This window comes from Geotrypetes seraphini, chromosome 3 (genome assembly GCF_902459505.1).
Source record: "Geotrypetes seraphini chromosome 3, aGeoSer1.1, whole genome shotgun sequence".
Lineage (NCBI taxonomy): Eukaryota > Metazoa > Chordata > Amphibia > Gymnophiona > Dermophiidae > Geotrypetes > Geotrypetes seraphini.
This window is the reverse complement of record NC_047086.1, coordinates 197,267,655-197,294,840: the sequence shown is the minus strand read 5'-3', so window position 1 is coordinate 197,294,840 and position 27,186 is coordinate 197,267,655. Positions and strand designations below refer to the sequence as shown.

Genomic DNA, 27,186 nt, shown 5'->3' with positions numbered 1-27,186 from the left:
ACGACGGAATGAGGCCGGATTGGCCCATCCGTCCCAAAGCTCCGCCTACTGGTGGGGCCTAAGGCGCCTGGGCCAATCAGAATAGGCCCGGGAGCCTTAGGTCCCTCCTGGGGGCGGGGCCTGAGGCACATGGGCCCAACCCGACCATGTGCCTCAGGCCCTGCCCCCAGGAGGGACCTAAGGCTCCCGGGCCTATTCTGATTGGCCCAGGCGCCTTAGGCCCCACCAGTAGGCGGAGCTTTGGGACGGATGGGCCAATCCGGCCTCATTCCGTCGTTGGCTGCCTGCCGGACAGGCGGGTTTGGCTCCCGTCTGTCCGGCCAACTACAGAAAGGTACGGGGAAGGGGGTTGGGGGTGTCGTGGGGGTCGGCCAGGGGGGTCGCGGGTCGGCTGGGGGGGCGGTCGGAGGTTCTTGGGGGGGGGCGGTCGTTGGGGGGAGGGGGGGTTTGCGTCGAGGGCAGGAGGGCCTGGGATCCCTCCTGCCCGTAATGTAGTGCAGGGTGGGGTTAGGGGGTCGCCGTGGCCAGGAGGACTTGGGCTCCCTCCTGGCCCGATATTGTCGGGGAGTTGGGGAATCGGCGGGGCAAGAGGGCTTGGGCTCCCTCTTGCCCCGATCGTGTCGGGGAGTCGGGGGGGCAAGAGGGCTTGGGCTCCCTCTTGCCCCGATCGTGTCGGGGAGTCGGGGGGGCAAGAGGGCTTGGGCTCCCTCTTGCCCCGATCGTGTCGGGGAGTCGGGGGGCAAGAGGGCTTGGGCTCCCTCTTGCCCCGATCGTGTCGGGGAGTCGGGGGGGGGCAAGAGGGCTTGGGCTCCCTCTTGCCCCGATCGTGTCGGGGAGTCGGGGGGGCAAGAGGGCTTGGGCTCCCTCTTGCCCCGATCGTGTCGGGGAGTCGGGGGGCAAGAGGGCTTGGGCTCCCTCTTGCCCCGATCGTGTCGGGGAGTCGGGGGGGCAAGAGGGCTTGAGCTCCCTCTTGCCCCGATCGTGTCGGGGGTGCCAGGGACCACACGGAGTCACCCACCGTACCACCCGATTCGGGTAAGCGCAGGTATCGGTGGGTGGCTTATTTGCGGGGGGGGTGCCTTATTTTACATTTTTTTCTAAAAAGGGGGGGCTGTCTTATTTGATGGCCCTGCCTTATCATCGGGGAAACACGGTAGAAAAAAAAAAATGAACAGTTAAGTCCCAGTTTTTGCCGCTGAGACTCTGCCCTCTCTCACTGTAAAATTAGACTCTACTTAGTCTGTCTTTAAATTTAAAAAATGTGTGTTGTTTTAAAAAACAATTATGTTTTTAGATGTATCTAAATAAAAATAATAACCAAAAATTTATCTTTTTTTATGTCATCTTAGCATATTTTATGCTGCAGAACGAATTATTTTTTTTTACATGTATTCTTATGGGAAAACGCGTTTCACATAACGAACGTTTCGCATAACAAACTTGCTCCTGGAACCAATTAAGTTCGTTGTGTGAGGCACCACTGTATGAGCTTTTACAGTCAAGTGAAGCTGAAGATATGACCATCCAAAAAATATGGCTTATGCAAATTTTCACTTTTTTTCAGATTTATATGATGATATAAGGTCATGATGAACCTTAAAGCCAGCATTGTTCATACAGCCACTGTGCTGTGATAGTTGCAAGTCAGAACATGTTCAGAAAAACTGCATGTATCTGACATACTATTACAGCTATGCATACATTCTTGTGAATCACATGATTTTGCGTTTAGGCTTGCACACAGTAAGTTGCTTGTGCAAGCCAATGCATGTTTTGACTATCATCTTGCAAAAGTGCACAGCAAGTTTGTCAAACGCTGAGCATAGTACGAGACAAGTACTTGTGGCTGGCAAAGCTTGGTTATGAGTTTTCGGATCAATATAGTTCTACTACTTTCACAATGAAGTGCCAATGACCCTTCAACATGACATGTTTACACAAGCAAGTAATGCTTATCTTTAAACCATCAATTCTCACCAAAGAAAGGTCTGGTCCAAGATGAAACAGGATAGCCTACCATTCATTTGTCTATATTTATGAGCCTTGTGCTGAAAATCCATGTTAAACGACTAACTTTTTTTTTTTTACCTTCACTCTAATCTGCCAAATTTGCTACCCATCTTTTCTGCTCCTAAATTTAAGAGTTTGATGGAATTTTTAGTTTAAACGTAGGTACTCAGCCAAAGTCAGTTTTAAAAGATGCCAATTTAAGATCATAAATCATTTGAATATTGGGCTCTAAGATTTTTCTGAACCAAGAGGGATGTCTTGCTCTTGTTAGATGACATCGCACATTCCAGCTGAATTTATCCTGCTGTCTACAGAGAACTTCAGTTACAGAAAAACAACTTTATTTTTAGTGGTATTGGCCAGAAAGCCTAAGAAATTTGTCTTATGTGTTTAAGTCTTTAGGGAACAGAAGGATAAGAGTGGATGTTGCTGACCAAACTCAAGATAAAGGTGAGTCTGGTAACCCATGGTGGCAGATGAACTTTACTCAGATGTTCTGTGTGATTCACTTGAATATTTATTGGTGTATGTTCATCCTTTCTCCCTACTAAATATTTGTATGTGCAGCACTCCTTTTCTTGTGTTGGAGATAATTATCAGGATACTTGAACCATTTACTTGTGGCTTAAATTGAAATATATTGTATAAAAAGCCCATGCTCTTGTGAGAATTGCCCCCCCCCCCCCCATAAATGATCTTGTAACACCACTATTGTGCCTGGTGAATCTCATGGCATTTTTGGAGTGAAATTTGCTAGCTGTATAGGAAGGGTGTCACTCATTTTAATGTCGGGCTACAGTGAAGTGGCCATCTGGGTAGGGTTAAATTTGCATAGCTATAAATTTGTATGTCTGTGTGTATATATGTGTGTGTGTCTGTGCGCACCCTAGATTTAGAGGAGGAAAACAAGGGAAAAAACATTGAACCAAATCCTGCCAGGCTCTGTATCCTGCCCCTCCCCCTCTGGTGGTCTAGTGGTAGGCCAGGGCAGGCAAGACTAGTGGCTGGCAGGCCCTCCCCTCAGTACCTTAAATCATCCCCCAAGTACCTTAAATCATCCCCAATACCCCCACGTGCCCTAGTACTTTAAATCATCCCCCATACAACCACATGCCCCCCAGTACCTTAAATCATCCCCCCATACAACCACATGCCCCCCAGTACCTTAAATCATCCCCCCATACAACCACATGCCCCCCAGTACCTTAAATCATCCCCCCATACAACCACATGCCCCCCAGTACCATAAATCATCCCCCTATTCAACTACATGCCCCCCAGTACCATAAATCATCCCCCCATGCAACCACATGCCCCCCAGTACCATAAATCATGCCCTCCAGTACCATAAATCATCCCCCATGCAACCACATGCCCCCCAGTACCATAAATCATCCCCCCATGCAATCACATGCCCCCCAGTACCATAAATCATCCCCCCATGCAACCACATGCCCCCCAGTACCATAAATCATCCCCCCATGCAACCACATGCCCCCAGTACCATAAATTATCCCCCATGCAACCACATGCCCCCCAGTACCATAAATTATCCCCCATGCAACCACATGCCCCCAGTACCATAAATCATCCCCCATGCAACCACATGCCCCCCAGTACCATAAATCATCCCCCCATGCAACCACATGCTCCCCAGTACCATAAATCATCCCCCCATGCAACCACATGCCCCCAAGTACCATAAATCATCCCCCCATGCAACCACATGCCCCCAAGTACCATAAATCATCCCCCCATGCAACCACATGCCCCCAAGTACCATAAATCATCCCCCCATGCAACCACATGCCCCCAAGTACCATAAATCATCCCCCCATGCAACCACATGCCCCCAAGTACCATAAATCATCCCCCCATGCAACCACATGCCCCCAAGTACCATAAATCATCCCCCCATGCAACCACATGCCCCCAAGTACCATAAATCATCCCCCCATGCAACCACATGCCCCCAAGTACCATAAATCATCCCCCCATGCAACCACATGCCCCCAAGTACCATAAATCATCCCCCCATGCAACCACATGCCCCCAAGTACCATAAATCATCCCCCCATGCAACCACATGCCCCCAAGTACCATAAATCATCCCCCCATGCAACCACATGCCCCCAAGTACCATAAATCATCCCCCCATGCAACCACATGCCCCCAAGTACCATAAATCATCCCCCCATGCAACCACATGCCCCCAAGTACCATAAATCATCCCCCCATGCAACCACATGCCCCCAAGTACCATAAATCATCCCCCCATGCAACCACATGCCCCCAAGTACCATAAATCATCCCCCCATGCAACCACATGCCCCCAAGTACCATAAATCATCCCCCCATGCAACCACATGCCCCCAAGTACCATAAATCATCCCCCCATGCAACCACATGCCCCCAAGTACCATAAATCATCCCCCCATGCAACCACATGCCCCCAAGTACCATAAATCATCCCCCCATGCAACCACATGCCCCCAAGTACCATAAATCATCCCCCCATGCAACCACATGCCCCCCAGTACCATAAATCATCCCCCCATGCAACCACATGCCCCCCAGTACCATAAATCATCCCCTCATGCAACCACATGCCCCCAAGTACCATAAATCATCCCCCCATGCAACCACATGCCCCCAAGTACCATAAATCATCCCCCCATGCAACCACATGCCCCCAAGTACCATAAATCATCCCCCCATGCAACCACATGCCCCCCAGTACCATAAATCATCCCCCCATGCAACCACATGCCCCCCAGTACCATAAATCATCCCCTCATGCAACCACATGCCCCCAAGTACCATAAAGCATCCCCCCATGCAACCACATGCTCCCCAAGTACCATAAATCATCCCCCCATGCAACCACATGCTCCCCAGTACCATAAATCATCCCCCCATGCAACCACATGCTCCCCAGTACCATAAATCATCCCCCCATGCAACCACATGCTCCCCAGTACCATAAATCATCCCCCCATGCAACCACATGCTCCCCAGTACCATAAATCATCCCCCCATGCAACCACATGCTCCCCAGTACCATAAATCATCCCCCCATGCAACCACATGCTCCCCAGTACCATAAATCATCCCCCCATGCAACCACATGCTCCCCAGTACCATAAATCATCCCCCCATGCAACCACATGCCCCCCAGTACCATAAATCATCCCCCCATGCAACCACATGCTCCCCAGTACCATAAATCATCCCCCCATGCAACCACATGCTCCCCAGTACCATAAATCATCCCCCCATGCAACCACATGCTCCCCAGTACCATAAATCATCCCCCCATGCAACCACATGCTCCCCAGTACCATAAATCATCCCCCCATGCAACCACATGCCCCCAAGTACCATAAATCATCCCCCCATGCAACCACATGCCCCCAAGTACCATAAATCATCCCCCCATGCAACCACATGCCCCCCAGTGCCATAAATCATCCCCCCATGCAACCACATGCCCCCCAGTGCCATAAATCATCCCCCCATGCAACCACATGCCCCCCAGTGCCATAAATCATCCCCCCATGCAACCACATGCCCCCCAGTACCATAAATCATCCCCCACGTACCTCCCAGTACCATAAATCATCCCCCACGTACCTCCCAGTACCTTTTTTAATCATCCCCCCTCGGTACCTTTTTTAATTTCTCCCATCTTTCCCAGCCAGCGGCGCACAGGCCAGAAGCGCAGAGATTGGGGGCAAATCCTCCGTGCTCCTGCAGGTCCGCACTGATCTCCGAATGGCTGCAGGCAGTTCTCGTGAGTCCCGGCGAGAGCTGATTGTAGCCATTCGGAGATCGGTGCGGGCCCAGGCAGGAGCGCGGAGGGCTTGCTCTTAATCTCTGCACTTCTGGCCGGGAAATTCACTAGGCCACCAGGTCCGACGGCAGCGAGCGAGCGGGCGGGCGGGATTAAAGTTGCAGCAGTGGTGGGGTTTTTAAAAATATGCGGCCAGGGGGTTAAAATATGCAGCGGCGGCAGGGGGTGGTGGTTTAAAAATATGTGGCAGTGGCAGAGGGGTGTTAAAATATGCGGCGGCTGTAGGGGTTTTTTAAAATATGCAGCAGCGGGCTTAAATTTGTATCTTCGCTTCATGAGACGCACTTACATTTCCACCCCCTTTTTGGGGGTGGAAAAAGTGCGTATTAAGGAGCGAAAAATACAGTAAATAAAGTTAGTGTTTTATCTCAAAACTGTAGACAAAAATTCAATAAACCCTAAGAATCTATACCCTGTATGTATTGCAACACCAGGTAACCAAATGCAGACACTATGTCAAAGACTTTTTCAGATAAATCACTACACTGCACTCTTCTTTCTTCTTTTCTTCTTTTAATGTTTCTCCAGCTTAAAGTATTTCACCTAGCGATAACGCTTCCTCTCCAGCAGATAGATCCTGGATCAAATAATTCCTAGTGAAATTTATTAAGAGGTGGGCCTAAAAGAGCAGCCAACTCTGGTCCCTCCTGTGCAACAGAGTCTGCCCTTGGTACCCAATAAGGGTGCGCTGGGTCTCAGCGGTACAGGTAGGGGGCTTGCTGACTCTCTTCCACCATGAGTGGGTGCATATCAGTGGGTTTTGGAAGTAGCCAGAAAAGGGTTTTCATTGGAGTTCGCTAGCACCATTGGCATCCCCTTATGGCCTGGAGCTTAAGTGATGGGCAATTACTCTTACTTTGACACTTGCTCAGTTTGGGGGCAGTGGAACAGGTCTTTCTGACTGATAAATTGGGGCCGTTTCTACATTTATTTCATAGTATCAAAGAAGGACAGCTCCTTTCAGCCAATTCCAACTTAAAGGGAGTAAATGCTTGCTTTTGCTTGCATTACACTCAACTTGGAGACCCTTAGCTTGGTGATTGCTTCAGTTCCTCTCTGTGAGTTTGATGTTCCTCATAGAGATCTAGTTGCATTCCCATTGTGGAGCATTATAAGCAGTATTTCCGCATTTGCCTACTAAAAGAGTTCATGACCTGAGCAGCTTCTGATGTCTCTTCTAAAACATTTGCTGTAGCTATTGGGTCATTCTCTGTCATTTCAAATTTTAGAAAAGTGGCCTACCTCACCATCATGGATTTTGATGAAACTTTGTATGCTGAATCTTACATGCCCCATCAAACTGCTAAAGTTTAGGATCGCCAGTGGAATATTTGTGGAGATATAGCTCTTTGTTTACCACACCATGACCATGTACAGTATCCCTTCACAATTTTGAGTCAAAATATTTATTTGGCTATTGAAACAGAACAAATGAAACTTGGCAATATTATACAACTTTTTACGATCTGTTCAGTGGAACTAATGTAAACTTTCTTTGAAACTGACGTATGTAAAAAGCATCAAAGTGGGCTGAAAAAATGGACTGTGCTAAAAAAAATAATTCAGAGTTTAGCCTTCTGTGGCTCCTGTAAAAATGAAGCTATCCCTGAAGCTCTCTGTTATTTTGTGACAGGACTTTATTTTCAAATATACAATTTCAAATTATAAGCTAATTTCATTATTTCAATTTTGTGTTATTTTTTGGGGTTTTTTGGGGGTTTTTTTAAATGGCAAAAATCGGATATTTTTAACAAGCTTAAAAAAAATATTCAGGAAATATTTTCAAACTAACTCTATTAGAGCATGTTTCAGACCCCCTGAAACTGCCTGAAAATAAGGGTCAAAGGTCATTGAAGTTTCCATATTAATGGCATACATTATCATGGTCAGCTCTTCAAGTTATAAACTGTTTTGCATTTTTTTATGAGGAAAATATTTGATTGTGTTGATCTATGCTGGCATTGCCACTATTAGGTCAAGAAATTTGAACCGGGAGCCAAAATGATCTAGTAAAAGGGCCCCATAGTTTTGACAGAAGAATGAAATTGTATATTTTTTATTAACATAAATGACAGATTTAGTAAGAAAGTGGCTAACTTAAAATGGAGGACAAGAAAGAAATTTTCTCTCTGGAAATGGCTGTCTGACTTGACTGCTTAATTGGGTTGTTTTTCAGATCAGCAAAAGCCCTTCGGCTTGCTATCTGATATTTGGCAATGACCATATGTTTAAGTTGGACCCAGAAATGGATGATCATGCAAAAACCAACAGGGACGAAGAGCGGATTTATCAGTGCCATGTTGTGCCTGGATGTGAGGACCAAGGTGACCTGGACTAGCAAGAGGTTCTGGGGAAAAAGGAGATTGGCATGATCATGGATGCACCAATCGTAAGCCCAAGAGAAGGGATATAGCATAATCTGGCTAGTGGAGATTGGCCGGTATTGTGTATCCTGCCCCCCCTTCTTGGGGAGCTGTGCAGAGACGACATGTGCCCTAAAGCCACATATGCATGAATTTGGTCACATGGTGTAAATTTTATGGGTAATAGTCTATTTCAAGAGGAATGAGGGGCTGTCTGCTACCTTTTGGGCTGCTCCTGGTTTGGTCCCCTTCCTCTATTGGGTGTGTGAGCTTTTCCATAGAAAATTGTTTGGGGGTAATATATATATTATCTTTAATCTAATTTAAAAACTATAGTTAGAATTATTGAGGAATCAAGTTTATTAGTAGGTGAGTAGAATTTAGGGTAAGAGAAAGCTATCTTAGAAGGGTTTAACTGTAAACAAAAGCTGAAATTCATTTGTTAGCCTCCAGTTGTACATTAATTTGCTGCACTAGTTCAGTTTTTGTTCTTAATAATTATCAAATTAATTTTTTCAATAAACTTATTTGATTATTTAAGTTCATTTCTGGTTTCCGTTGTTATGTTTGGGAACATTGCTTGTGAAGGTAGATTAGGGGTTGTGGGTCCCAGTTTCCTAAAAATAACTCTGCAATAAAACAGGCATCTGGGTGAAAGTACAGCAAAAAAGATAAAGCTCACATTCTTTTGGGTATAAAATACAAAAAGCAGTTTTTTACCCTAACAAAATCAGCTTTACCTGTGGGTACAAAGTTTGTATTTCCCTTAAAATTTGACCCAAAATCTGTTGATAATAATACCCCTGTTCACACAATTATGAAAACTGCCTTCTTTCTGTCTAGGTTTAGCATTTTATCTTGAGTCCTGATGCTACATTGATAGAAGTTCTTTGACCAAAACAAACAAACAAAAATGTTTGAAACTATATTTTTTCCCAATTGGTATGTGCTAGAAACTTTTCTTTCAATTTCTTTTTTACCATATATTTCGGTCCATAAGATATACTTTTCCCACCTCCAAAAAGGGGAGCGAAGATGACAACCCTCCCGGTACTTTTTTAAAACACTACCCACCCTTCCTTTTAAAACACCCCCCCCCCCCGCCCCGCAGTACCTTTTTAAGCACCCCTTAAGCCTGATGATCTAGCGGTGTATGGGCCAGCAGGAGCGGGCTGTCTGCGCTGCTGACTGAGTCTGGGCCTGCAGCCATTCTGAAAGCGGGGCGGGCCCAGGCAGCAGCACAGACAGCCCTCTCCTGCTGGCCCATACACCACTGGATCACCAGGCTTAAAGGGTGCTTAAAAAGGTTCTGTGGGGCGGGGGGTGTTTTAAAAGGAAGAGCTGGCGGGTGGGGGTGTTTTAAAAGGAAGGAAGGGCTGTGTTTTTTAAAAAAGTAGTACCGGGGGGGGAAGAGGAAAAATTTTTTAGTTGACTGGGACAGATCCCTCCTGTCCCAGGCTACTACCAGAGGTGAGGGTGGTGGTAGATTATAGGTCAGGGAAGGGGAGATAGCGTGCAGAGCCTGGCAGGGAAGGGGGAACAGGGTGCAGAGCCTGGCAAAAAGTGTGGGTTTGGGTGCAGACCTGGAATGAGGGAGGCTGGGTGCACAATTTGGTTCAGAATGTTTTTTTTCTTGTTTTCCTCTAAATTTGGGGTGCGTCTTATGGTGAGGTGCATCTTATGGAGCGAAAATACAGTAATTCCCCCTCAAATCAGATGTTTTACTTTGATGTTTTCATTTAAAGCTTTAAGTTGCTCCTCTATACGTCTTGTTTGAGGAACACCCATGCCCAGAAGAGAACCTTAACTTGGCTTACTGTCACTTCCACTTTGGCTCATTTTACAAAGCCATGCTAGCGATTCCCATGGGTGAATGCATTGAAGCCCATAGGAAATGAATAGGCTTCACATTTGCCATGTGGGAATCATGAGCATGGCTTTGTAAAAGGAGCTCTTTGTGTGGACAAGGAAAGAAAGCTGAACGGCATTAACCAGTTAAATCCTGTATGTGATGACATTTATCTTTTTGTCTTGTGGGGGATAAGAAAAAAATTCACAAGCATGCAGTAACTGGTGAGGGTGGATTCATGATTTGAAGTTTTACAGGTCATATATACTTTTAAAATTCTATTGTGACATCTGAGGTCATATGATAAGAATTTTCTTTGACAACAAGCAGGCATTATATCCACACATGTGGGTGATGGACATCCATGGAATCCAGTACAGACACTACCAAGTACACTGTCACTTTAAATCTAGGCAGTGCCTGTACTGCATGCAGGTGCCTTCCCACTTGACATCGGCTCGCAGGACCATCAGTTCTTAGTTTTCTATGGAGCTGAAAAGCTGTGTCTTTGATTTCTCCTCAGCACATAAAACTTTGAAGTCTCTTTTGTGCCTTCCTGATATTATTTTATTCTTGTTTTCTTCATATTTTTTTTTCCATTTTTCAACAATTCTCTTGAGTTTGGTTAAATTCTGTCAAATTTTTGACCTTCAGACCACTTTTTTGACCCAGAAAGTATCAACGTTTTTCAGTATACATTTTACTCAATTCTTCCTGGACCATCGAGTCTTTTGACTTTCCATTGGCCATTGTTCCCTTCATGTCAGAGGGTGTGGCAAGTGGCTTCAAGAAATGTACTTGATTTAATTGGATCATTTTAGGCTCTGATCCTTATAATTGGTGTGTTTAGTGTCTAGGTCCTGACCAGTGGGAAAGCTCAGGTTGCCATTTACTCAACAGTTAATCTTCTCAAGCTTCTAGAGTTTGCCATCAACTACCAAAAGTCACATCTACAGCCATCTTGGAGGACCGTATTTTCTCGCATATAACGCGCGCGTTATACGTGGTTTTTACAAACTGCGCATACCCTTGCGCGTTATACAAAATTTTTTTTACATAGTTTCCCCCCCGACGCCCGATTCATCACCCGGAAGGAGCGCTCGCACTCCCACCCCGAAGGACCACTCGCACCCCCACCCGAAGGACCGCTCGCACCCCCACAGCCTCCCCCATGGAGAAGCTGTCTACCTTGTTTCCGGATGCCAGCCCAGCTGCTTCCTCTGCCGGTGGTCCTGCCCCTTCTCAGAGCCCTGTGCTGCGCTGCTTCCTCTTCAGGCGGTCCCGCCCTTTCTCTGATGTCAGAGAAAGGGTGGGACCGCCGGAAGAAAAAGCAGCGCAGCAGGGCTCAGAGAAGGGGCGGGACTGCCGGCAGAGAAAACAGCTGGGCTCGCTGGAATCCGGAAACAAGGTAGACAGCTTCTCCATGGGGGAGGGGGGGAGGCTGTGGGGGTGCAAGCGGTTCTTCGGGTGGGGGTGCCAGCGGTCCTTCGGGGTGGGAGTGCGAGCGCTCATTCGGGGTGGGGGTGCGAGCGGTCCTTCAGGGTGCGGGTGCGTGCGAGCGGTCCTTCGGGGTGGGGGTGCGAGCGGTCCTGCGGGTGGGTGAATCGGACGTCGGGGGGGGGGCATCAGGCTTTCAGGGTAGGGACAGGACTTCAAGGAGGAAAGGAGAGTAGGGGCGGGCGAAAACAGAGTCGGGGTCTCCAGAGGAGAGTCGGGGCGGGCGAAAGGAGAGTCGGGCAGCATGCGCAGTATACGGGTGTGCGCGGTATATAAAAATTTATGTACATAAATATGTGTTTTTTGCGCGCTATACCCGTGTGCGCGTTTTACACGGGTGCGCGTTATCTATGTGAAAATACGGTACATAAGAGCATTCTTGAACAACATTCAGGGTCAAGCTTTTCTACTTAAGCAGAGAATAGACAATCTTATTCATCTGTGTCAAACAATCTCTGACTTCAAGCACACATTTGCACACCAGATGTTACGCCTTATCAGTCACTTGGCTTGACGGTTCATGTGATTCCCCATTCACACATCTTCACTTCAGGATCCCATAGTTAACTTTATCAATCCAATGGTTCTAAGCCATGGGATCCCTGTCTGCTCTAATACAAATGACCCTAGATCTATGGTGCTCTCTCCAGTAGTGGTTGGCATCACACAATCTTACTCAGGATTTCCCTTTCCAGCTTCTGCAACATCAATGCTTCTAACCACAGAAGCTTCTATGGCAGGCTTAGGGGCTCATCTGGACGGTCTACACACAGGTAGTGTGGCTTCGCCATAAACAAACACTGTACATCAATCTTCTCAAGTTATTGGTGATAAGGAATGCTCTCGATATTCCAGGATTGTCTACTTTAGCAGGTAGTACATGTCCGTACAGACAATCAAGTTGCCATGTTCTGTCTAAACATACAAGGGGGAGCAGGATCTTGTCACCTTTGTATGGAAGCCATCAAAATATGGACAAGGGCAACTGCCCATGGAATCTTTCTCAGGGTGGTTTATCTAGCGGGGAAGCAGAATATTCTGGCAGACAAACCGAGCAGGCTTCTTTAGCCTCACGAATAGTCTCTCAGCACACCTGCTTTGCATCTAATTTTCTCTCAGTGAGTAGCATCAGAAATAGATCTCTTTGCTTCCCTTTAGAACAGTAAATTTCTACAATTATGTTCTAGACTCTTCGCCCCCCAACCACATTGCTTTGAACACATTTCTGATTCATTGGGGGAACAAATTCCTGTATGCATTCCCTCCTATTCCTCTTATAGGGAAAACTCAAACTTTGCTAGAATCAGGGCACCATGATTCTAATAGCTCCTCTCTGGCTATGTGAAGTTTGTTTTCCACTCCTTCTAGAGCTTTCAACCAAGAAATTGTGGAAATTCCAACAATTTCCAACGTTCCTCACTCAGAATGAAGGGTCTGTCCTTCAGCTGAACCATCGCTTATTGGCACTAGCAGCATTATTTCTTTCTCCAAACATATAAATTCTTTCTGCCTTTTGACTGCAGTCTATTTTGTCACAGAGGCATCTAGGAAACCTTCCACTCAATGCTATTTCGCTTCAAGTGGACACAATTTTCTGCCAGGTGTACATTGCTTTCTCTAGATCCCCACTTCCATCGATACTGGATTACCTTCTATATCTCTCAAATTATGGACTGAAGACCAACTCCATTTGAGTTTGTCTTGGCACTGTCAGTGCATTCCACTCAGTACTAGATAGAAACCCTGTTTCTGTTTATCCCTTGATAGTTCGGTTCATGAAAGGCCTTTTTCACACAAAACTACCTATCAAACCTCCGCCTATTGCTTGGGATCATAATGTGGTTCTCTCTTGTTCTTTGAAGCTTTTCACTTGGACGGTCTTTTTCCTTATCGCCTCACGTTTGCAAATCCTTCCTACACCAAATTCTGTCATGACAGGGTAATCTGTACACATCCCAAATTTCTTCATAAAGTTGTCTTGGAATTCTATGTCAATCAATTCATAGTTTTGCCCGTTTTCTTTCTTAAGTCACATTCCATCCTGAAGAAGCAGTGCTTCTAGAATACTACCTGGACCAGATTAAGCCTCATAAGAAGTCCTCCCAACTCTTTGTGGATTTTGATCCTAATAGACTAAGAGTTCCTGTTACCAAGAGAATCATTTCCACATGGTTAGCGGACTTTATCTTCTCCTTGTATATTCTTTTATTCTTTCTTTTTATTCAATTTTTTCTATACCGTTCTCCCAGGGGAGTTCAGAACGGTTTACATGAATTTATTCAGGTACTCAAGCATTTTTCCCTGTCTGTCCCGGCGGGCTCACAATCTACCTAATGTACCTGGGGCAATGGGGGGATTAAGTGACTTGCCCAGGATCACAAGGAGCAGCGTGGGTTTGAACCCATAACCCCAGGGTGCTGAGGCTGTAGCTTTAACCACTGCGCCACACACTCCCCATTCAGGTTGGGTTGACTTTTCAAGGTCATATAACAACCCACAATAGCTCAGTAGTTCATTTCTGCTTGGCATCTATTGAAGACATATGCAAAGTGGCTACCTGGTTGTTAATACATACGTTTACCTCTCATTATTGTTTAGAAAAGGGGGAAAGGGATTGGGAGTTGTATATCCCTTTTTTGTAGTAATACAACCACACTCAAATTGGTTTACATGCACAACTCCAGAAGAGAGAGTTGGTTTGAGCAAGCAGTTATGCAAAATTTTTTCACTTCCTGAGCCCAACTTTCCCTCTGACCTAATTGGGTTTTGCCAGGCTCATATTGATTAACCTCTTCCAAAATCATGATCCTGGCAGCTTGGGAGTCCCAAATGTGAGAATACATGCTTATCCTGAGAAAGCGAAGGTACTTACCTGTTCCATGTGTTGTCCGAGGACAGCAAACATATTCTCACAACCCGCTCACCTCCCCTTGTTGACTTTTTAGCTTTGTTACTAAACTAATGGTCCCACAAACTGATGTTGGGCAGGAAGACACATGTGTGGTATGGGCACTGCTTAAAGATTTAAAGTGGCAGTGCACTTGGCAGTGTTCATAATGTCTCCCACATGTGAGACTATATGCCTGATGTCCTTGGAGAACACCTGCTGCAGGTAAGCATCTTCACTGTATTGTAGAGCAGTAGTCCTTTTCTTTGTGAGGACACAAGTGGTGACAGCATTTTAGTAATTAGTTGTTTTGAAGGTTTTCTAAAGTTAGAACGTGGTTGATATTAAAAATTGGCTTCTGATAAATTAATAGTTAAGTATTGCAAAAAAAGAATTCCATGTACTAATAATCATGAAATAAACTTTAAGGAAATAAAACCCAAAATCATTCTGATAAAGATGACAATATTCAGGTGCTCAAGTCTTTGAGCTTGCATGCAGTGTTTCACTTCCTTCTTCGCTGCAGACAGGGATGACCGCTCCTTCGGCAGGGATAGAGACCGTAACCGGGATTCTGACAAGACAGATGTCTCAGACTGGAGAGCCCGCCCTACAACGGACAGCTTTGATGATTACCCTCCTCGGAGAGGGGATGACAGCTTTGGAGACAGTAAGTTTCTGTGGGTGGGTTATGGGGAATTATTATTTGACATTTTAATCTAATGTTCAAAAATTAAAATATAAATCTTATCTACCTGAGTTTTTGGAATGTATTTTACATCCTGGTGGATCATAAATTAATATTTAATTTTTGGGATTTATTTACTGCCTTTTTGAAATAATTCACTCCAAGTGGTTTACAGCAAGAATAAGTCAAACATACGTAATAGAGAATTACATCAGTGAAAATATTCAAATAACAATACAAAGTGTAGCAAAGTATGCTACATTACAATGACAACACAATACAAAACATTTTAATAGACAGCCTAGTGTATAAGTAAAAATGGAACAGATAACTTTTCCTTTATTTTTTGGCCTGAAAATAAAATTGCCTATGCTTAATCCCTTACCCTTTTTCCCTCATGTTATTTCCCTGTTTTCCTTTCCTATCATTAAAATGGAGTTCTTCCCCTTGTTCCCTCTTCTATTTTGTCCTACTCTATCTCCTTCAAGTCTTTCTTTTTCGTTTATTTATTTTGTTGTCTGAGTTTAATGACCCTCTACATTTTTTAAATTGTAAATTGCTCAGACATTGGATGTGCGGTATATCAAGCTTAAAAACTTGAAACTTAAATTAAGAGGTCTAATTTAAAGAAAGTTGCACATGATTTATGATTTATTTGAAATAAATTGACCCAAATATCAAGCAAGTGTATATAACTGCCGACCGCGAATGACTGGGGGAACACTGTACATTGTATCTATTTGCTACCAATAAAAGAGATCATGTCATTACCTTGATAATATATTTTCCAGTAAATAGGTGTGTCATTCTAGAAAAGTGAGTTATCTCCCCATGGCCGCAAGCCATATGCAGAAGGAATCCACTCTGGATTTTTTTCTGTGTCCCTCCTGCTTCACTGGGAGCTCTACTGCCACCTGCAGTTTTTCCCTTCTGCATGTAAGCGAGAAGGAATGCTTTTGATCTGCTCTTTCTTATTTTATTTGGTGTTTTCAACTTTTATTCGGTGTTTTCAGTGCTCTGAACTTTCACCTTGGTTTCAGCTCTGCTTTCGTAGAGAAGAAGCAGACCCTGGTCTGCATCTAATAGGCTGATTCCTGGTGGTACCTGTTAGCTATCCTGCACAAGTATTTTTGGAGCTTGGGTCTGTCCCCGCTTTTCATACTCAATTACGCCTTAGCAGGGGTTTGAGTGTAGGCTGTTAGGCATCTGTAGGAGGCTCAGCAGTGTCTGGCAGGTGCCGGTTGCATTTTTCACCTCCCCCATTTCTTGTTGACAGCTATGGGGACACTGAGTTTCTGTGGGTGGGCTATGGGTAATTATTGTTTTGAAATTTTCTTGTTAGCATGTCAGTTGTTCCCCCTTTCTTGTTAGCACCCTTTTCTGTATCGCCTGGTAGACCGGTATAGCCCTTACGAATGGGTTATGCCTCACTGCGACCAGCAGGTGGAGACTGAGACCAAAACTTGTATATTAGGACAGGCTCCCCCCTACATATCCAGTCTTTCTCAGTCTCCAGCAGGTGGTAAAGACTAATTTGGTTCCCCCCTTAGGGCTGTTGGAATTTGTTTCGGACTCCTGGGTTCCCCTTTTTTTGCAGGATGGAGCTTGGACGGGTCCTTTTTGGGGATCCGTCTGACCTCGGGGGTGTTAAACTGGTGGGTCTCGTGCTGAGTCCCTCCACCTCCCCAAATTTATGTATAGGTGCCTCAGCCGGCAGCCTGGACCTAATGGTTGGTCAGGTCTCCAGCTTTGAGAGTTACGGAGTCTGTTCTGAGTAAAGAAAAAGAAAAAAAATCCTGAGGCTGTGTTGGTCTAAAGGGCTCTTTTCCTTTCAAAATATCTATTTTCTATGTTTTTCTCAACTAACCGGCACTTATTTTGCAGCTGTGGCGTTTTGCAGCACAATGAGCACTTTGAAAGGCCTGTGCAAGCAGTGTAAAGGCCGGTGCGATGGGAGAGCCTTGTTGGCATCGGATGCTGGCAGCCAGGGAACCCTGCCACAAGTGCCTTGCGAGTCTGCTTCAGATCAACGGTGACGGGGCGGTGAATGGGGTTGCAGTGGCGGTGACGGGGCGGTGAATGGGGTGGCAGTGGCGGTGACGGGGCGGTGAAGGGAATGGCGGTGACGGGGCGGTGCAGAGGATGGTGAGACGGGGACGGGGCGGTGACGGGGACCAATTTTTTCACCGTGTCATTCTCTAATCGGGATATTAAGATTGCACAGTGGCAGGTGCTGGAGGCACTTTTTTACATTCCATGGCCCACCTTTATCCCATCCCAGATGGGAATAGAGACACCCTGAATTCGCCGGTAGTGGATGCGGTGGTCTCGGCCATCTCGAAGCGCCATACTGTGCCTGTAGAAGGCAACGCTACCTTGAAGGACCCTGAGGAGTGTAAGTTGGAGTCCCTCCTTAAACAGAGTTTTGATGTGTTAGCTCTGGCAGTTCAGGTGGCGATGTGTGGTAGGCTGGTGGCTCGGGCGTATTTTCGCTGGGCTGATTGCGTTCTTGACCGTGGGTCTGATAATTTGGAATTAGTGGAGCAGGAAGTTGCCAAAATTGAGATAGGTGCTGCTTATTTCTCAGATGCCATGTATGACTTCTTGCGAGCTTCTGCCAAGTCTATGGCTTTTGGAGTGGCAGCATGCTGTACCTTTAAGGGGGGTCTTTCTCGTGTGGTGAGGACTTGCATGCGTTGGTTCAGACATTAACTGATTCTAAAGTGCCCCATTTGCCTGAAGATAGGCCTATACCGCTGGCTAGGGGTGGTGCTGCTCGTGGGTGTGATTTCCACCCTGGTCGAGGGGCCGCATCCTTTCAGTCCCCTGGGCTCTCCAGCGGCCGGATGTTCCAGCGCATGCAGTCCTTTCGAGGGGCCCGCCGGGGTGCGGGTAGCGCCCCTGCTGGGTCCCCTGCAGCCCGTCCTGCCCAATGACTCCTTGCTGGCGTCCACCTTGGTTCTGATGGGTGCCCAGCTGGGATGGGTTATCAACCTTTCCAAGAGCCAGTTGGCCCCCTCTCAGCGCCTGGAGTATCTAGGAGTTCTGTTCGACACCTCCTTGGGGAAGGTCTTCCTCCCAGAGGCCCCAGGTAAGCAAATTGCAATGTCAGATTCACCAGCTTATGGCGTCCCGGTGTCCTCGAGTGCAGGATTTCCTCCAAATCTTGGGATCAATGGCGCATTCCCTAGACATAGTGAGGTGGGCTCGTGCCCATATATGTCCTCGTCAGTATGCTTTTCTTCAGAGGAGGTTGCCTCAGAGGCACAGTCTGGATCATCCTGTAACTCTTCGGGGCTTGGCTCATTGCAGTCTTCATTGGTGGCGCCAGACCTTTCATTTTGTGCAAGGGGTGAGTGGACCAGCTACAGTGGACGGTGCTGCTCATGGATTCCAGTCTTCTTGATTGGGGAGCTCAATGTCTAGGTCACTCAGTTCAGGGCTCCTGGTCCACGGAGGAGGCCACATGGTTGATCTGTGTCTAAGAGACCAGAGCCATCCGTCTAACATTATTAGCCTTGCAGTCCTTTCTGATGGACAAGTCAGTCAGGGTTCTTTCAGACAATGCCAAGGCGGTGGCCTATGTCGGTCATCAGGGGGGCACCAAGAGTGCTTTGGTGGCACAAGAGGCAGCTATGATCATGATCTAGGCAGAGTCTCATCTTCAGGACATCTTGGCCTCCCACATAGCAGGCTTAGAGAATGTGCAGGTGGACTTTCTGAGTCGTTACACCCTGGATCCCGGAGAATGGTGTCTCAGTCCCGTAGCCTTTCAGGTAATAGTTCAGTTTTGGGGTCAGCCCCTCATGGACCTGATGGCCACAAGTATCAACGGCAAAACACCCCTCTTCTTCACTCGTTGCAGAGAGGGTCAGGCCGAGGGGCTGGATGCTCTGGTTCAACATGGCCAATGGAGGGTCTGTTGTATATGTTCCCTTCGTGGCCATTAGTGGGTAGAGTTCTTTTCTGCATAGTTCGCCATCCCGGCCTTGTGGTTCTGGTGGCTCTGGATTGGTCCAGGAGCCTGTGGTTCGCGGACCTGGTGAAGTGTTTGGTGGCGGATCCTCTTCCTCTGCCTCTCTCGACCGACCTTCTGACTCAGGGCCCCATTCCATTGTTCAATCCAGATCCCTTCTGTTTTATGGCTTGGCTCTTGAAAGGGAACGCCTAGGTAAGAAGGGGTATTCAGATAAAGTGATCTCGACCCTGTGGGGGTCCCGGAGACTTTCTGCTTCTCGGGTTTGTACGGGTTTGGCGTATATTTGAGGAGTGGTGAGCTGCGCATGGAGTGGTCTCTTTTCACGCTACCCTGCCTAACATCTTAGAGTTCTTGCAGGATGGCCTGGACAGGGGCCTGGCTTGGTCTTCTCTCCGGGTTCAGCTTGCGGCCTTGTCAGCCTTTCGTGGGTTGCTGAGAGATCAACGTTTGACTGCTATTCCTGATGTTGTTCTCTGCTTGTGGGCAGCCAAATTACTCAAACCTCCCGTGCGATCCTCGTTTCCATCTTGGGATCGGAATCTGGTCCTGTCCGTTCTGATGCGTCCATCTTTTCAACCTTTGGGTGACTGCTCTTTGAAGGATCTTACTCTTAAAGCGGTCTTCTTGGTGGCACTTACATCTGCTAGATGTGTTTCTGAGCTGCAGGCTTTCTCTTGGAGTTTTCTGGAGTTTTCCATTGAGCAGGTGTTTTCCAGGTTGTCTTTTGGCCTGTTCCTTCTTTTCTTCCAAATGTAGTTTCTCCTTTTCATGTCAATCAGGCAGTGTTAGGTAGTCGGGAGGGATCTTCTGAGCAGAGACGGTTACGCAAGTTGGATCTCAGTCTGGTCCTTCACTCTTATGTGCAGAGAACCCAGGAGATCAGGAAATCAGATCTTTTTATCCTTCTAGCAGGTCCTTGTACGAGAGATGGTGCTTCCAAAGCTACTATTGCGCGCTGGATCAAGGAGACTAATGCTTCTGCTTACCTTCTTCAGAAAAAGCCTGTTCCAGAATTTCTCAAGGCTCATTCCACTCGTGGTCAATCAGTTTCTTGGGCTGAGTCTTCTCTAGTGCCTCCAGTGGATATTTGTAAGGCTGCAGTTTGGTTTTCTCTGCATTCCTTTGTCAGACACTACCGTGTGGTTGTTCAAGCGCGTTGGGACGCGGAATTCGTGAGCATGTTCTGGTGTCGGCCGTTCGGGGGTCCTATCCATGATGGGTACTGCTTTGGTACGTCCCATTTGTAAGGATTATTCTTTTCTACCAGGCGATACAGAAGGAGAAATTAGGTTCTTACCTGCTTATTTTCTTTCTGTTAGCCTGTAGACCGGTATAGTTACCCACCCTATCTATCTTTTTGCGGTGACTGCGGGTTTTTGCTCGCGTGCAGATTTTGTTTTTTCTGTGGGTTCTAGTATTTTTCTAGGGCCGGGGAGATATAAGAACAGTGGCTATGGCTCAGCAGACTTAGCTGGTGAGCTGTGGGGACATTTTATATCAAAAGACAAACAAGAGAAACTGCCTTCACAACTGTGAGGGGCACAGAAGCAACAACAAAGGAGACCAGATGGTGCTCAATCGTTTTAATTATGAAACAGACTCGACACAATCGTGTCTCGGCATAAGAAGGCCTGCCTCAGGAGTTTTGGTGTTGAATGATAAAACCAAAGATGTGTCAATCCAAATATCGCAATAAAAACACTAAAAAGGACCAAAGTAATCTTTGGCAACAAATGCAGCAAACACTGCATTGAAATGTTTTTACTGTTCTCAGTTTTAGTCTTTCCTAGGTTCTGCTTGGCTGTTCGGCAGATTGGATTGGTAGGGGGAAGCCTATCCTAATATACAAGTTTTGGTCTTGGTCTCCACCTGCAGTGAGGCGTAACCCATTTGTAAAGACTATACCAGTCTACAGGCTAACGGAAAGAAAATTAGCAGGTAAGAACCTAATTTCTCCTTGTTAGCATGTCTTTCAGTCCACGGGAGTGGAGGTGTGGTCAGGCAGCATGTCTGACTGGCAGCCTGAAGATCAGCATTAAAGAGGCATTTCCAGATTGAGGCAGTGATTCTTCTCATTTCCAGCTACTGTAAAAGAGCTGAGGCAGGCTGCAGTATATTGCCAGCCCAGGTCACAGTGAGTAAGGCTGTTACAGCCTAGGAGGTGAATCAGGGGTTGTCTGTAAAACAGGGTTTTGAAGATTTGAGTGTTTCCCTGTGTTCCTCCACCTTAAAAATCCTAAATTCACCATTTTTTGGTTGAGAAGTTTGGGGTTTTTTTAAGTGATTTTAGGTGTGAAAATCTTGATGGCAGCCATCTTGGATTTTTAGCAATCTTTTTTTTTTTTCAAAAGTTCCTTCACTTCTAAAACACCATTTTTTGCCTCAAAGCTGGTTGGGGTAGAGTCCTTAGGCACTTATACCCCAAATCCATGCCAGGATTGTGTAAAATGTGCACCTCTGGAGCATCCTTGCGCCATGTGCTGCGTGGTGCAGACCTGAGAGGTGGGAGTGGCTTGGCAGGGAACCCGGAAACATGCAGGCTCTTTAGGTCAAGCTTTGGCTTTAGAACCAGGGGACAATCCCATGATTCTGCATTTATTTAAGTCTTCTGCCTTGCCTGATCTTATTTCAGAGTCTCTGTATGAGTTGGATTTAGTCACTCAGCTGACTCCTACTTCCTCCTCCTTTATGTGTGGAGTGAGAGCTCAGTCCTCAGCGTTTTCCTAGTATCCTGATATTAACATCTTGATCTCGGAGCAGTAGGACTCTCCGGAAGGAGCTCTCAAGGTAGCAAGAGTCATGTTCCGTTTGTATCCTATGGCACAGGAGTGTCAGCAGCTTTTTAATCAGCTTAAACTGGATTCCATGGTTGCCCAGGTCACCAAGTGCACCTCCCTTATGAGTGAAGACAGTGTGGTGCTCAAAGACATGCAGGACTGCCAAGTGGATATTCTCAGGAGACTTTTTTTTGAGGTAGTGGCATTGGGAGTCAAAAATGCCTCGGCAGTGTCTTTTGTCACACACGCTTGTCTGTCCAGACTGCACACTTTGGAAAGCAAGGGTGATGAACCACCTCCTCAACTTTTTTTTATCTGGTGTGAATTATGTAGCTGATGCTCTGTATGACATTATTCGTGTCTTGGGTAAAGCATCAGCTTATTCGATTTCTGCTTGCAGAATGCTCTGGTTCAGACAATGGGCCGGTGATTCCACCTCTAAAGCTACTCTTGCTAGACTCCCTTTTAAGAGGCAACTTTTATTTGGTGCAGGCCTTAATGATCTCATGAATTGTGTGGTGGACCATCATCCCAAGTCCCTGCCTGACAGTAGACCCTGAGCCTCTAGAGGTTCAGAGCGCTCTAATTTTCGTGGCTCCAGGTAATCTCATCAGTATTCCAGTTCCACTTCACAAAGTTTCTCCCAGGGATGCAGGCAGTGGTTCTCTAGCCGCTCCATCTACCAAAAAGTCACAATGACGCCAGACTGAGGGAGGCTCCTCTGCGTATCAGGAGCAAGCTCTCGGCGTTTCTGCAGGCCTGGTCCAGATTTCATCTGACTGCTGGGTTCTGGACATCATTCAATTCGACTACAAGCTGGAATTTGCCTGGTCTCTAACGGATTGGTTTGTGGACTCCTGCGGGATGCCAGCAAAGGCGGAAAAGGTTCAAGCTACTGTGAGAAGGTTGCTTGATATTCAGGCCATAGAGCTTGTCGCCACCAAACTTTTGCGCTCAGGCAGATATCTCCATATACTTTATCATGCCAAAAAAGGCTCTGATGATTAGAGACCCATTCTGGACCTCATCTCAATGCAGCACTCAAATGTTTCTCACTTTTGCAATCTGTCATAGTGGTGGTGACCCTGGGAGAGTTCCTAGCCTCTTTTGGATTTGACAAAGGCCTACTTGCATATTCCTATTTACCCAGACCACAGAAAGTTTCTCAGATTTAATGTTCTGGAAAATCATTATCAATTTTCAGCTCTTCCCTTTGGGCTGGCGACAGCTCCTCGCATCTTCACCAAAGTGATGGTTGTGGTAGCTGCTCACCTATGCGAGATGGGGCTGTAGGAGCATTCCTACCTGGATCACTGGCTGATCACAGCCCCCTCATTGTCCGTGGGTCGGCGCACAGTGGATCAGGTGATCCAAGTCCAGAAGGATCTGGGCTGGATTGTAAATTACTGAAAGAGCAATTTGACACCGACTCAATCCTTGGAGTATCTGGGAGTATTGTTTGACACTGCTGCTGGCTGCATCTTTCTACCAGATATATGCAGACAGAAACTATGCTCCCAAATTTCTTGTCTCTTGGCCAAGTCTGCTCCATCGGTGTGGGACTATTTTCAAGTCCAGGAGTCCATGTTGGCTATGATAGATGTGGTGCCTTGGGCAAGAGCCCACATTTGTCCTCTTCAGACGGCATTTCTTTCCTGTTGGTCTCTACAAGCGGATGCCTTGGATGTTGGAGATTCATGCCAGCATGGATTGGTGGCTCTGTCTTCAGTCCCTCTCCAAGGGCGTACCTCTGCGGATTGCTTCATGTCTAGTTGTAACAACTGATGCCAATTTTCTGGGCTGGGGAGCCCATTGCAACTGCCGACCAATTTAGGAGCATTGGATGCACTCTCACAAAAGGTGGTCGATCGACAGGCTACAACTGTGTGTCATCCAGTTAGATCTGGTGAAATTGCAGAAGACTTTCGAAGGTCAAGCAGTCAGTCTTCTCAGACAATGTGATAGCAGTGACGTATGTCAGTTGATAGGGAGGCACCAAGAATGCATCTCTATATCTGGAAGTCTGCATGCTATTTCACTGGGTAGAACAACATCTCAGACACTGTCGGCAATGCATGTCACAGGTGTGGACAATGTTGAGGCCGACTTCCTCAGCAGACAAGACCTTAGATCCAGGCGAGTTGACAGTATTGATGGCAGCATTTCAGGCCATTGTTCAGCATTGTGCTCATCCACACTTTGACCTAATAATGATGACGTAAAACAAGAAAGCAGACAGGTTCTTCAGTTGAAGATTCGAGCCCGGCATTGAGGGTTTAAACGCTTTAGTCTAAACATTTCTCAGGGCATCCTGTTGTACATCTTTCCTCTCTGACCCATGATAGGCCGAGTCATTCAACAGATTGCATCTCATCAGGGTAGAATCATTATGGTGGCTCCAGATTGGCCTTGCAAGCCATGGTAGGCAGATCTGATGCCTCTTAAATCAGGTCACAGGCTCCAGTTGCAGGTGCATCCAGACCTTCTTTCACAGGGTCCAGTATGCGTTGAGGATCTGAATCACTTTGCTTTTATGGCATGGCTATTGAACGTGAAGCGTTAGAGCCCAAAAGATATTCAGATGTGGTCATTGTCACCCTTCTCAAGTCTAAGAAGTTGACTACAGTTTTTGCCTATGCTAAGGCATGGAGGACTTTCCAGGATTAGTGTGCCCAAGAACAGGTGGAGCCGTTTTCAGTTCCGGTTTTAGTGGTGTTGGCTTTTCTCCAAGCGGGCCTTGACAAGGGCCTTGCCTTAGCTTCGTTTCGGATCTAAGTTGCTGGGCTCTCTTGTTTCAGAGCTGGGGACCGTAGATCTATGCTAGCATCTCATCCAGACATCACCAGATTTCTTAAGGGTGCTCGCTGCATTAGACCATCAGTCAAACAACTGTTCCCTTCGTGGGACCTTAACGTGGTTCTCAAAGGTCTCACCAATGCTCTGTTCGAGCCTCTGGAAGAAGCGTTCCTCTTGGATTTGATGCTAAAGGCATTTTTTCTGCTAGCAGTGACCTCAGCATGGCGCGTTTCAGAGCTCCAGGGTCTTTCTTGGCGAATCTTTCCTTATAATTTTGGAGACTAGAATCTTCCTACGCATTGTTTCTTCTTTTCTGTCGAAGGTGGTTTCGGCATTTCATGCTAATCAAGAAGTCCGTTTGCATGTATTCCAACCTACAGTTTAGGCTCTCTGACTGTGCTGACTCATTCGTCTAAGCATGGTGCGCCTGCTTCCAAGACCTGATCTCCAGATGAATCTGTAAGGCCATTTCATCATCCTACATTATCTGTGGAAAACAGTCCCCTGTTTCTGTTCAGGTATATTCAACTAGAAGTGTAGCTTCGTCGTGAGCAGAAGCTAGGGAAGTCTTTCCAGAGGAAATTTGTAGAGAGACAACCGGGTCCACTCTGCACACATTTGCAAAGTTTTTTTACAGGGTGGACATTACGGAAAGAGAGAGGACTCTACTTTTAGATTTTCCTTTTTTCGGGCCGGCACAGTCAGCCTGCCCTAGATTCCTGGGACTGCTTCTGTACGTTTCATCTGTTTAGAATGACGCACCTATTGCACTGAAAAAAAAGTGTCCATACCTTGATAATATATTTTCCAGTAGGTAAGTGTGTCATTCTAGACTCCTGCCTTGTCCTCTGTTTCATTCTGTTTATGCTTCTTCAAGTTGTATCTTGGATGCCAATCAGCCCTTTGGGGCCCTGAAAAATACAGTATAAATGTTTTAGCATCTACAGGAATACTATCTTGAGTTCCTTTGATGCTTCTATTGGCTGTAACTTGTTCATAGTGTGTTCAAGTTTTCTTGTGTTTGAGCAGAACAGTTGTTTTGTTTGGGAAATTTCTCGTTTTTGTCCTTCACGTAATTCTAATGGAGCTGCTGTTTGCTTGGGTACTAACTGCAGATGGCAGTAGAGTTCCCAGTAAAGAAGGAGGGACCCAGAAAAAATCCAGAGTGGATTTCTTCTGCATATTGCTCACAGCCATGGGGAGATAACCCGCTTGTCTAGAATGACACACATATTTACTGGAAAAGATATTATCAAGGTAATGACGTGATCTCTTTTATTGGTAGCAAATGGATACAATGTACACTGTTCCCCCGGTCATTCACGGTCAGCAGTTCGCGGTCCCAGTCATTCAAGGTATTTTGCGACCACAACTGCTGACCAGAAGAGGACAGCTGGAGAGGCAGGAGAGAGCAGCCGGAGCACCGGCGAGTGAAGGAAATCACTTGCTGTATGCTCCAACCGCCTCTTCCTGCACTAAAGTCGGGCTTTACCAATCAGGAGCTCTTGATTGGTAAGGCCCGACTTTAGTGTAGGAAGAGGCAGTCGGAGCATACAGCGAGTGATTTCCTTCACTCGCCGGCGCTCCAATTGCGCTCTCCTGCCTCTCCCGCTGCCCTCTCCAGTCTCCCCCATGAAAAACCGTATTCGCGGTTTTTCAAGATTCGCAGGGATTCCTGGAACGGAAACCCCGTGAATTTTGGGGGAGTACTGTATTTCTGTAATGCTACAATTAAGAATTTTTGATAAAGTTAGTTCTAGCATAGTAAAAGTGAAAGTTTAGTAGATGATGTACCAAGTTAACCTAACGTGATTATATTGCTAAGAAAATGGTCCTGGTGGCCTTTTAAGGGATTGATTCCAGAAGGAGTAAAGATGATAATCTCCTTAGACCACACCAACAAGAGTTGGCAAGTCCCAGAGAGCCAGATAATTCACTCAGCACAAGATCTATTTGTAAAGTTACTGTCTACCAGATGATACTGATAGGACAGCACTCTTGCCTTTGTTGTGCCTGAGTGCCTTGGCATGGATATGCAGGTCTGGAGATTTGACCATTTATGGGTAAGAAAATCTGAAAGCTATTGTGCCTTCCTACCACCCTGTCTAGGTAGAGCTTGGGCATATCAATTCATCTATACCAATCTGTCATGGACAATAAGGGGAAATTTTGATTTACCTGTTAATTTCCTTTCATTGAGCCCTGTCAGACCAGTCCAGAACCCAGCCATGGCAGTTGAGGGCTCTTGGTCTTTCAAATTTAGAAAGCTAGAAGTGTTATAGCCCATTCTGAAAGTAGTTCTCATGGGGGCTGATATTCAGAGCGATTTAAGTGGGTAGGAAGTGCTCCTGCCTCTTTAAAACATTTTCAACAGCTTAAGGGGATATTCAGCGGCACATAACTGGGGAGTGCCACTGAATATCCCCTCAGACTGCCCAACTAAAAAATGAGCAGGTCAGGGGTAATACTGGGTAGGAGCCCCAAATT

The 27,186-nt window shown here is 46.4% G+C and overlaps 1 protein-coding gene across 5 annotated transcripts in view; it reads left to right on the top strand.

Moving 5' to 3' along the window:
* The window catches only part of EIF4B (eukaryotic translation initiation factor 4B), a 246,767-nt gene that overhangs the window by 102,764 nt on the left and 116,817 nt on the right, over positions 1–27,186 (top strand). For all 5 annotated transcript variants that reach the window (XM_033936328.1, XM_033936327.1, XM_033936329.1 and 2 more), the window contains exons 5-6: positions 2,406–2,460; positions 14,986–15,129. In XM_033936328.1, coding sequence (XP_033792219.1) covers positions 2,406–2,460; positions 14,986–15,129 — 199 coding nt within the window. The remainder of the gene's footprint in view (positions 1–2,405; positions 2,461–14,985; positions 15,130–27,186) is intronic.